The sequence below is a fragment of the Synchytrium microbalum genome (assembly GCF_006535985.1).
Source record: "Synchytrium microbalum strain JEL517 chromosome Unknown SmJEL517_scf0031, whole genome shotgun sequence".
Classification (NCBI taxonomy): Eukaryota; Fungi; Chytridiomycota; class Chytridiomycetes; order Synchytriales; family Synchytriaceae; genus Synchytrium; species Synchytrium microbalum.
The window spans coordinates 116,923-129,406 of record NW_022158380.1 but is presented as its reverse complement, the minus strand read 5'-3'; the positions used below and the strand labels follow the sequence as shown (position 1 = coordinate 129,406).

The following is a 12,484-nucleotide window of genomic DNA, read 5'->3' as shown; positions in this document are numbered from 1 at the left end:
TCACTATCAGCAATCCCAACATCTTGAACAGGCAACGTTGAATCAATCCCAGCCATTCAAATTACTATGTCAAAGCTATATAAAGGCTGGAAGAGCTTCGGAACTTGAAGATATGATACACAGTAATTTTAAGTCTATGGATGTGGATTGGGCCAGATGCTTGATTGAAGCTGGTGGAATTCGTCTTGCGAAGACTAGAAACTGGTTGCATAAGAAAGTAACACTGAGCAAGAATGTAGATTGGGGAGCTGTTGCGTTGCTTGTCAGGGTGAGTGCAATGTGGGATAGATCGCTTGGTGGGAGCATCTACTGATGTTGACATTCTAGATTGTGTCTTGTTTTCTCGTCTCGTTCTGATCTTCCATGACTTATAGGCTTACGAATTACAAAATGGTAACAAGGCAATCAAAAAGCTACTAGCACATGCCCGACAGCGGAACCTGGCAACATTATCTGCATCGATACCTCACCTAGAACAAAACCAACTCGCACCATACGTCGATTCATTCATAGAAGCCCTGTCCACTGCTACCACCATACCAGATGTCGACATGGTGACCACGGCCATCAAAGCGCTCTTTAATAACAGGAACCGAGTTGGAGCATCAAACTTCCGAGATCGAATACGAACCGCACTACAGTCATCGTCACTAGATCTAGATACCGTACGACGCATATCACGAGTGCTGGATATATCATTCTTGGAATGTACAGTCAGAAATATGGTCGCGTATCCGCATTCTGAGAGCTGGCTTGATACACGATCAACATTTCGCCAATGGTTTGAGGAAACTGATTGTGTTATATATAGCATATTACAGAGGGACGGCTCGGTCGTTAATGTGGACGATGGGAACGTTGTGCTGAAACTACACGGTCTAAAGCATCAGCTGCTTCATCGTCCTGAAGGAAAAGACTATGAGGATTATATAGCCCAGTATAAACACATGCTACTGAACGGTATGCAACCAAACGCCGCCACTATGGATATACTATTACGCTACATATGCAGGCCTGCCGATTATATGCTCCTTTGGTCACGAAGGACCACAATACCGTTTACACCAGTCGCAACAAACAATGTCATATCGCTGATCAAGTCGCTAGGCATAACAATGACACCCTCCATATACTCCCACCTCTTCTACACATGTCTCACCTCCCCCGCCGAAGACCACCCAGTACTCTACAATCTCGACCCGCAAATCCAGCACCTCGAAGAAGACATGCGCCAATCCCGAGTACCACATACCGTTACCTCCATCGTCGATTTAGTCAAGGTCAGACTACTAGGTGGACATATCGAAGACGCCATACAGAAAATATCTGATGCCAAAATATCTGGATATCGTTTCACCTTAGCCCAATACGTTACGATTATGGAGTTGATGGTTAATGTGTATAGTGATGTATCGTTTTACGTGGTGCATGATTTGTGGTATCAGATAAGACGGGATTTGCTGCAGGGGGATATTGAACAGGATGATGCGGTTATGCCGAGAGTGTATGAGGTGTTGTTTAAGGCTTGTGTGATGTGTGAGGACCAGGTTGAGATGATGAGGTTGATGCAGGAGATGAAGGCTTGTGGTGTCAAGCCTACTTCTTTGGCACGGCAGTATATAGAGGAGGCAACGTCTAGAAGAGACGTTCTCGCAGCTGGAAACTAAAAGGCTTTGCGAAAGCAGAAGTATGTCGCATCTAGTATCGCGCCTTTCGATGTAAAATTTAAATATATGAATCTATTGCATAATATTGCTGTATTCGTGCTTGTAATGTGGTGGTTGGAACACTTCCTACTATGCACTGTCAATCTCTTGATGGAGCAAAATGTCAGTTTCAAGTGGTTGATGTGGGGATGCTACTCAACTAGAAGCGGCGTGCATGGACTCAAAGATGACAGAGACTTTAATTTTCATGTCGTTTCTTCAACTGATGCCATGTTCAATATTACCAACACACTGCGCTTCACATTGACAACCGTTACACCTCGTCCATCGTGAAATTGAGAACTTACAACTATCGGATTCAATTCAGTTCTATATGTAGACTAACCGAATGTGCTCCGGACCGGCTCTGTCTGCTTACGACCTGGAGCTTCATGAGCAAAGTGACGGATTCCAAGCGTTCAACGTGAGAGACAGATCGAAGAGCATTTGGAATTTGGAACGAGGCACGTCCAACTTAATTTCAATATCATTTCTGATTTTTATTTATTGTATTCAGGGAACTTCTTCTGGCTCCTCACGGAGAACCTCGAACATTTTGCATACACATCATTCTCCCTAACCATCCACAACATATTCGTTTTCTACCAAATTTGTCACGGTATTCAGTTTGATACGTTCATTGTAGTGCTAAGTCGATCTCTCGGACTCTAACTGTCTCCACTGGATGCACAATACGCATCTGCTCCAACCATGACGAGTCTCATACTTACACTGATATCCGCAGTATCTCTTTTATCAATCACACAGGCTCAAGCACCCCAATGCATGCCTCTCACATCATCCAGAGTCTGCTCGGCCTTCTCAAAGGTACATGAACTTGAACCATACACCTTACCAACAACCATCTCAATGTAATTTTGTGACTAGAGCACAGTCCTTTTAAAACCAGAACTATACACGGACGTGAAGTCCTTTGATGCATATGTTGCACTGCATTACGATACGTCGATATCATATGTGTCGACCTTTGCAACGTCGTATGACTGTCCTAACGTGAGGAGGTTTGAGGGATTGATTTTTTTTGAATGACATACTTACGAAATTTGTTTTCTTAGTATAAAGGTCAAGGGCAGCGATACCATGTAAGATATCCTCGTAGAAGCATAGTCAAGAATGCCGAGTCCTAGTGTCGTTGTCGCGTGTCTCGTTTGCGTAACGGCAACATACTGAATCCTCATCTCAACACAATAGATATCAACATTCTGCTCCCTCCTCGTATCGCGCTCCACATCACTTGGCTGCATCCAACCTCTGCAATCCCAACAACTATGTGCAAACTCTTGCCAAGCCGCCCTCAAAAGCCTAAACGCAGTCTTTACATCCCAAACAACCTGCACCCAAGCCCCACAGCAAAACGTAACAATAGCACGCACCGAAACCCTCCGCGTATACAACTCTCTCTGCACCAACCTCACCGCAACCAACTGCATCGCTTCCGAACCATCAGTCCGTGAAGACATAAACTGTGGGTTCTTCTCATCGACAGAGAGGGTAGCGTATTGCCAGACAGCGCAAGGTGATTTGTGCTGTCAAGGACTTGGTGGTGGTGGTGGGGTTCCACAACCTGTGGCGACTGGAGCAGTTGCAACAAGAGCACCAGCGGGACTGGTAGCAACCGCAGTCCAGAATGTAGTCCCGACTACACGTGTAACAGCTATATCGCAAGCACGTGCTGCAGCTACTGCAATGGCAACGGCAGTTCCCGCTGCACAGTCGAGGTTCCAGCAGCTTTGGGCGAAGGCGTTGGTGCTATTAAAGGTATGTCTTGCAACTCTTGTCGTCCTTTCTCCTTTGCTAACATTTCTCGAAACATAGAACCCATACTTTATAGCCGCCAACGTCGTCCTGCAGATAATGCTAGTCGTAGGATGCATACTTTATCGCAGGTACCGCCAAAAGAAGCGCGCGAAAGTCGAGCCTGACGAATACAAACCGCACGAGGATGTGGACGTCCAAGTGCACAATCCAGAAACGAATGACTTGATGAGTTGGTATCTAACTCAGAACCAGAACCAGGGTCAAGCTCCAGCTCCAGTAAATGGTGCGCCTCATCAACCACACCAATTATAAAACATCTAGTCACTATATGATTTCTCTTCTTTAATGTACTAGCCGTTCTATATGTTTCAAAAGCACAACTTATATATAAATTACTTATGAGTAAAAACAGAAGTCCCTTATGCAAATCCCATATGCAAACGTCTCTTTTATATGTGTCACTACTCACTCCTCATCATCAGCATCATGACCCTCTTCAATAAACCCAAGTTTGGGCACCCATCCAACACTCGATTCTTTCGGTGGTGTTCTCGGCGGTGACAACCCAGCGTGATCAGCAGTCTGTTTGGATGCTGTTGCCGGTGTTTCCTCTCCTTCAGACGACCCATTGTTCGTACTAAAATGTTCAGTAGACGTCGTCTTGTTACAATCTTCCTCTTCAACCCCGTCTGCTTTACTACCATCATTTTCACTAGGTTTCCAAACAGTAACAATATTCGGTAGCGGTATCGGGAGCGGCCTTAGCAGAGTTGGTATAGAGCTCGTCCTCAAACTCTCGTCACGTGGAGGCGGTGGCGTGGCCCCATTATCTAAATGACTATTCCTACTATTATTATTAAAAGGAGTTTGTATAGCAGACCATGCATTCCTAACACCATGAGCTAGTGATGTTCGACGTGTAGGCGAACGTGTGGTATATTGTGGTGGTAGGTTTGGCAATGGTTTCACTGGGGATGGTGGTTGAGTCAGTGATCCATCTGGAGATCGTGGTGCGATGGCACCTGAGGAGGCTAATATATTGCTTAAATGACTGGGTCGTTCTATCACAGGAGAAGCGTTGAATCGGACGGTTGGATTGCGCCGTGGTGGTGCATCTGACTGGCTGTTATCTACCCATCTGTCATCATCAGATTGTGATCTAAGAGGCATTGGCGGTGGAAGCGATGGTTGAGGGCGTGAGTATGCCAACGGGAATGGATATGCGCCCGTATGGCTAGAATCACCCATCGACTCAATATTACTGGTTGGATCCATCAAGTTAGGATTATAATTACTGGCACCACCACCACCCACACCAGCAGTAGCTTCCTGTTGAGCAAACAGCAGTCGTCTAGCCTTCTCATTCTGCATCTTGCGATACCGTATCCAGTCTGCTGCTCTACGTAACTGGATTCCCTCCCCATCAAATTCACCTGTTCGACGAGAATGATCTTCTCCCTTCTTTTCACCGGCTACTTGACGCGTCTGGCCCCAACTAAAGTCATCAAAGTGCCAGAATGCATACAGAGGTAATACGAAATTCCATATGGGTAGCGAGACCAAGTAGATAAACATCCAGAATATGTACATTGGATGATGCGCCGTCATCACAATCAGCAAGGCTGGTAGACCTAATATGGCAGCGAGAAGTCCCAATGGAATGTACGGTGGTGGTGATATGAAGAAGGACTCGATTAGCAAGAATATGGTGAAGGAAATGGCAGCGGGTAGCACGACTGTTCCTACAAGTTCCATAAATATCACAAACTGTGTGGGCAGTGAAATTAGCATTTGTTTCGAAAAGCGCAATGCGGAAAAAAACATAATGTGAAAGATGCATACCTGCATAGAGAAACAGAAAATCCCACACAAGTCCCTCACAAGTATCAACTCCAACAAATTATGTATGGTTGAATTGATCCACCGCCTCCTCTGACTCAACAAGATCTTGAAGGAATCAGGCACCACGGTTTTACATACAGCTTGTGGCACGAAAATCATCTTCCGATGTGGGAAATTCTTGAGCATTAGCGTCGTCAAGAATCGATCTTCTCCTAAGAGTAACAGGTTCTTCTTGTGTAGCGTATCCACTACATTTTCAGAGTATTGTTCAACTACATCTGGATTTGCGAGGAGAGGTACAAATGTGCCTTCGTGTTCAGGTTTGGGAGCCTTGATTCTGTACATACAAAAGCATCCTGGTAGACATGTTACACCTCCAAATACGGATTCGAAAGCTTTTGTCAAGTGATGAGATATGTAATACTCAAACACCTTTGAAACGAAAGAAAAAGGTGAGAACTGGTACAAAAAAAACACAATATGACGGTCGAATTACCTGTATCATAGTGACCCACGACCCAAACTTATTCGCAATCCTCGTCTCACCACACAACCCCATAACTTTTGGATCATTCAACATACAAGCCACCATATGCGTTATACAATCAGGATAAACCTTGGTATCAGCATCCACCATAAGTACACCCTCATATTTAGAAGGATGTACACCACCAATAGCCCACAATTTATGCACCAATTCAAATTCAAGTTCAGTCAATCGATCATCAAACATCACTTTGGAGAGGAAATTCATGACTAGGACTTGTGAATCTCTTTTACCACGATTACCAGGTTTACGATTACCTGGTTCCCGTTCTTCAGGATTGCCACATTTTACAACGAGAATCATGGGTACACGACCATCTTTACGTGTCTTGATGGATCTGAATGTGCCGTGTCTACTTAATTCAGGTCGTTCATCATCACTATCGTCTTCACTGTCGAATTCTCGTTGTTTCGACAAGGCCAGGTTACCTAAACTACGTCTCCACTTCTTTTTAGCATCCTTTTCCTTGGCATCAGCACCAGGCTGCGATTTGGTGTATCGATACCAGCCTGCATAGACTCGAGCAAAGTTTTTACGTTTAGAGCCGTCAGCGATAGCGACATAGGAATATGCTTGTGGTTCACCACCATATCGTGGATCATCGGATCTAAAACGGTCATCCACCTCCATCATATCAACTAAGAAGTCACTTGTAGGTCGACCATTGCCTTCACCAGTTACCATACCGTCAGCAACTACAAACAAGGTTTTGTGCGTCGAAGGGTAATACGTGTTTGCTATCGAGTCCAGCGTGGTTCGTAACGATATATATGGTTCAGAATAACACGTAATCATCACTAACACGTGCATAAGATCTGGGTTGCTCATGACAGTTTCCTTGGCTGCGGCAGCATCCGGTGCTGAAGGATCAGGAAAGACCGCTAATCGTTTACTATCTATTCTCAGGTTTTCAGGAGCCTTTCTACCAAATACAATGGCAGAATGACGTTTACTTTCTGGCATGGCTGACAAGTCTGCTTCACTATCTGGCACGACTTCTTCTGATATTATGCTACGGCTTGAAGCGGCTGACCGTAATCCAAATGACCGTGTACTCAAGACTGGCAGAGACCTAGTCTTGTTTAGGGTACGATCACGTTCACTCGATATCAATCGGCCAGATAGTCCAGATGGAATTACCGGTACACGTTCACGGTATGCATCTCGAGGTTGTCCAGTTTCATTAATCTGAGCAGCTATGAGAGCATCCTGCTCCTTTATTTCCTTTATCTCTCGTCGTCGTCGACTCAATTCGACTGCCGATCGAGTTATACTACCAGGCCGATCACCTAGTCTTGATCCAATCAGGTATGAGAAGGTGATTGCTAGGAAAAATCGTATGAATACGACTCCAACGATAACAATCAAGGAGACATAGAGGACTACGTTCGACACTACACAGCCAAAAGGCTGCGAATCTATCTGTCCGACTCTGAATATCTCGTCGAGACATTGGGCCTTTCTAATGTTGGTGGCATTGAGCGAGAAGGCCTTTGTTGCGTCTCGACCGATATTAGCCATAGCCAAGGCGTAAAAGTCTTGACCTGAGAGAATAAACTTTGAGCTTGTTTTGCACTCAATGAACATTCATCATGCAAATCTTACCAAGGAAGGCCGGGTTCGAACTGAAAGCCGTCAAATCTAAAACCCATCCATTGTACACCAACATGTTGGTCGACTGTTCAACAAATTCCCAATCTACAAATACAGTGCCTTGTACTTTGGTAAGGCCCAACACAGCAATATCAGCTTTCGACGAATGACAACTAGTATAATCGTTGGGCAGTGCAGAGCCATTCGGTGGCCATACATTTGGAATCACACATGGAAACTGCGTATAAGCAGCTCCAAGTAGGGCAACGCATTTGGAAGTATTTGCAGCTGGAGGCCATAATGGCGTTATATCACGACCTTGAGCGACATTGTTAAAGTTAGCAGTGATTCCGGGTATAGGAGGATGGGTGAAATCAGCTAAACTATATATGACACCACGTATCGATGTACTAGCATAGAGCGTATTCAGCTTGTTTAGATTTATATGGAGGCCGTTAAAACTACAGACCGAGTTCTGGAATCCGAATGTCAAGAACCCGACTGCAGCCATGAGGATTGTGATGATTAGACAAAGAGTCAATTTTTCTCTAAATGCTTGAGCTACATATGGATCTCCCTTCCCAAACCATTTGAGCAATGCTCCTGGTATACAACACGTTAAGATCCATGAAGTCCAGACCCATGGCGTTGTCGGTGGTCCATTTTCATGGCTTGGACGCATGGAAATAGCCATACGACCAATAGAATCTAATCTGCCTAGCGTCATCTTACGTTTCATAGCTTGCTGCTGCTGTTCTCCGGCAGCAGGGGCTGATGGACTCGGGCTGGTACTAATGGGAGGACTAGTCGGGCTACGACTATACTCTCGCCGTCTCCACGGCCTCCTTGCATCACCAAGTTTCGTTCGATCTAGTTTAAACAATGATCTCTTACGCCCGGGACCATTTTCTTCTACATTACGTGGTATTCCAACTGAAAGACTCTCGGCGAGGTGTAGATTAGAGACTCGGCCTACTAGACGACGAGATTGCGTGATTCGACGATTATTGTTATTCAGGTCTGGGCTTCGTTGAGCTGGTGTTCCTGGATTACGTATGGGCGGCGGTATCGGAAATACATGAGGTAGCGGCGTTTGATGCAGCAGATCTCCTTCCAGAGTGTTTTTTGGATGGTCTGCACCTATAAGCGAAAAAATTATAAGTATTGGTATATAAAGTTCGTTCTCAGCACACTCCAATAACAAGCTCTGCCCCATGTCTCGGCAGTTCTCGATTACAACTCATAAAGTCGACAAATCTACGCTCTTCCATACTAATTTCCCCGTCTGTTCAAATCTTCACTTGGCACACAACAACCGCACCAAAGCTTTTGCAAAATGTCGCTGTCCGAATCAAATCCCCCAACCTGATGTAATCGAGACAGAACGTACCATGAGGTAGCAAATAATCAGGCAAAGTAGTGCCAGAACTACCCGTTGAGCCCTCATTGCTGTCATCAAGCAGCAACTCCTGAGTCCGAAAGCGTAAAGATTCGACTTCATCATTACAAGGAGCCTCTCGGCCGTTGCCAATAGCTTGGAGCAGCGAGTCGGTGTCGCCCTCGTCCTCTATGTCGTGGTCGTCCATTCGCCGACCGTTATGATTGTAGCTGATCTGGTCGTCGAAAAGTGCTGCTTTGAAAAAAAGACTATTGGAAGTAATTAAACATTGGTTGACGGTTGTTGATCTTGATCAAATGTGGATCTTGATCTTTCAAAGTAAACGTGTTCAATAGAACAAATTTGAGGCAACTCTATTTGGAAGAACAAAAGACCTCACCAATCAAATTGCAGAATGTGTAGGTCGGATCGAAAGACGAACTGGGGCACGGAACACGACCTGTGTACTTAGTTTCTGGTCTATATAAACACTACGTTCGTTTCATTGCACTATAACTACCCTGTGCGGGTGCTAGCTTGTGTAGTATGTTACATATTGTTAGAGAGGAGAATGTCACCAACTGTAGCAGCACTCCAAGGCCTTGCACCGGACGGAGAGGGCTCCTCACGATCGGAAGGTGGCTCACATGCTGAAGCAAGTTCTTGTGGCAACGGCTGCATACATCGTTCTTCAACTGAGAGTCCCGTGGTTGCAAGGCCCAACCAGTCGTGCAAGTACGCATCAAAGTCAAGCACTTGAGTCCATCTGAGCAACTCATCGTCTTCCTCGTCCTGGATAATGTCTTGAATTATGGATTCAAAGACTTGATCTTGCATTTCTTTGCCTTGAGTGTACCTATGAGAAACCAGTCACTACTATGCCTTGAATAGGATGGTCACAGTGAGAGACGTACATTTGTTTCAGCCAGTCAATCTTCTTGGTTCGTCTCCTCTTGACTGCATCTTGATGTCTTACTAACTTGGAGTGGTGGTATTCAACCATCTTGAGAGTTGTTGACCGCGTAACGTCGTCTTGTTTTGGGTCCATCATCTAGACAGAATAAAGAGCTCTGTAAGCGAAAGAAGGCACTTGACGAAGAAAGCAAAAAGAAGAGATTCCAGCAAATACCTTGTCAGACACAGGCCTCCACCCATTATTCTCAACACGTTTATACCAACCATCTACATCAAACATGTCAGCAAACTTCAACCAGCAAAAAGCGCAAGATCAACACAACACACCATGTTTCCTCCTCTCCTCTTCCAGCCTTTCGGAAAAGTACTCTCGAGGCGCAAAACTACCCAAATCCACAATCCCTCGCTGAGTGAAAATCTTGTAGTATACTACAGGAGGCCATGCGATACCACCCAGACGAAACCTCATATGCATTTCGGTTGCTGGATCAATCAAATGTGATTCACGGGGATTGATTACTCGAAACAGGTGGTGTGGTTGGCTGCCTTCTCTTATTCGTATGAGGGATCGGTAGAAGGCGTATACGCGTCGATCCTAGAAGTGGAACTAGAAGTGAGATTCACATCCAATTGTGGACCCTAGCTTTTTTTGCTGTACCTGCCAACCACGGAATGCTCGTTGAATCTTCCGAGCACTTTCATCCTTCATTATTGACATTGCGTCGGTACCCATTCCGTGAAGGTTTGAAACATATTGTAAGTGTAGAATCTGCTTTTGGTAGGCTTGTGCAGACATGTTCTGCTTCTTTGCCTACGTCAGAGGTTAGAGTCAGCAAAAACGAAGCCTCCTTCCTCCTTGATCTACATTGTAGATCACATACCAATATTTTTTTATATTTCTTCCTGAGCGTCCTACTCCTCCATTTCGACTGTATCACCGCCGCACAAAAGTGTGGGAAATCGGGCAGTGGAAGTATCGGCTTGTGTTGCCTCTCTCTCGCTCTCTCCACATACTGACAATATCGATGATATTTGTAAATCAACATATTCTGCGGCCGTAATGCCTCAGTGTCAACTTTGGGCATTGTGGTTACATCACGTTCCGAGACGTCAGTCCCACAATAACTAGACACAGTAGCATCAGGCCTCGTAACGGCAAAATATCGCCGTTTTGTATTCCAGCCTCTCCAACAAGCCTGTATTGTTAGAGCAGCAGCAGACCGACATAGTTGGTCTAGAAGTTGTTCACGTTCCTTCATTTGAGTTTTGAGGTCGGATCGTGAAAGGGTATGGTGGCTGAGAAGGTTGGATGAAGAAACGGTGGGCGATTTACGTCCTACATTGAGACTGCTTCCATGTCGGCTGGGAGAATTGCGACTATAGTTAATGTCCAAGGTGGATGATTCTTGTGGTCCCAGAACGGCAAGGTCCTCAATAGATGGGGAACGAGTATCTGGACCGATCAAACCAGCATCGTTTAGTGAGATCCTGGCTAAAGCAGTCTAATATAAACAAAGATTATCCTTCTGTTTGCAATTGCGTCCAACATCAAAAAATTGAATGTAATGGCTTCAAACAAACCTTTCTCGCTTGTGGCGACACTCTAATGAGTCTCTCATATTTGTCATGAGGAAACTCTACAGTAGCTAGGAGCTGCTCTCCATCAAATTCCCATACATCTTGCGTATTCAATTGAATGCTCAAATGAGCAATTGAACCTCCTTTACCAGCGAGTGGATTCACCACTAGGCTCATTCCGCGATCTGAAATCGACTGAAATACAGCAGATTCACGTCTGCTTTCGCTCGATAAGAAGAATAAAAAAGTCCCGGTGATTTCGTGATTCAATAAGACACAATACCCAACAAGTCGTGTGTTAAGGTTTAAAAGATGGAAGAGGCGTCGGAATTGGCTAGGAAGCCATGTCCGTTTCTTGATTTGCCGGTCGAATTGTGTATTAGGATTGTTGCAGAAGCTTCGAATGTTTAGTGAGTGTCTTTTGTTGGATCCGAGGTCGATTTTTATTATATGATCCTAATCACAACCGATCGAATATTTAGTAATTTAGCACGTACATGTCGAGCTCTGCACTCTTTATCATGCTCTTCGGTCGTAAAGCATGAATGGTTGGTTCGACATTTGGATTCCATTCAGGGAATGTCTTCTCGCAGGGTAGTTGAATGCTATTCAAAGCTGATGGACGCAGTATCATCAATTGAATCGAAAACTTCATTCTTAATTTGTCCTCTCTCAACACAGGTTGTCTTCCCACTGACACTCATCTCATCGGGCTCTTCTCTCAAACTGCTGCAAGCCGTCACCAATGCCAAACAACTAGACGACGAACAACGAAAATCAATCTACTTTTCGATATGGAATTGGACTCGCAAATCCGGTGATGCACTCGCTGGATCCTACATCGCATCCCAGACCTCGACCTTCTCAACACCAAGCACCGTATTCGTTCATGGAATGAGACTACTGCTTGAAGATGGACATCTAGATTTAGCGTGTGCTGTATTGAAGCATGCTATCGAGCTGTGCTTTAGAGAGTTGCCAATCTTTGTGATTGCTGCTCCAGCAAGGAAGGCATTGCCCTGGCTTTTTGCTTCCATCGATCAGGTAAGATATCGAATTATATATTGAGAATCAGCATCCTAATTCTCGCTTTCTTTATCAGGGAGGCCCATTCACTCCATCATCAACCGACGCATACCAACGAGC

At 45.0% G+C, this 12,484-nt stretch overlaps 2 protein-coding genes across 2 annotated transcripts; both read right to left on the bottom strand.

Annotated features, from left to right (window-relative positions):
- Positions 1 to 3,950: 3,950 nt before the first annotated feature.
- Positions 3,951 to 9,053, bottom strand: SmJEL517_g04524 (chitin synthase; the record flags this gene model as incomplete). Its single annotated transcript, XM_031170452.1, has 5 exons — positions 3,951 to 5,252; positions 5,328 to 5,759; positions 5,824 to 7,418; positions 7,480 to 8,607; positions 8,858 to 9,053. The coding sequence occupies 5 exons, from the start codon at positions 9,051 to 9,053 to the stop codon at positions 3,951 to 3,953; spliced, it is 4,653 nt and encodes a 1,550-aa protein (XP_031023576.1).
- A 341-nt stretch (positions 9,054 to 9,394) lies between these two features.
- On the bottom strand, positions 9,395 to 11,515 carry SmJEL517_g04523 (uncharacterized protein; the record flags this gene model as incomplete). Its single annotated transcript, XM_031170451.1, has 7 exons — positions 9,395 to 9,701; positions 9,760 to 9,896; positions 9,975 to 10,027; positions 10,088 to 10,355; positions 10,419 to 10,571; positions 10,642 to 11,262; positions 11,342 to 11,515. The coding sequence occupies 7 exons, from the start codon at positions 11,513 to 11,515 to the stop codon at positions 9,395 to 9,397; spliced, it is 1,713 nt and encodes a 570-aa protein (XP_031023582.1).
- Between the last annotated feature and the right edge of the window lie 969 nt (positions 11,516 to 12,484).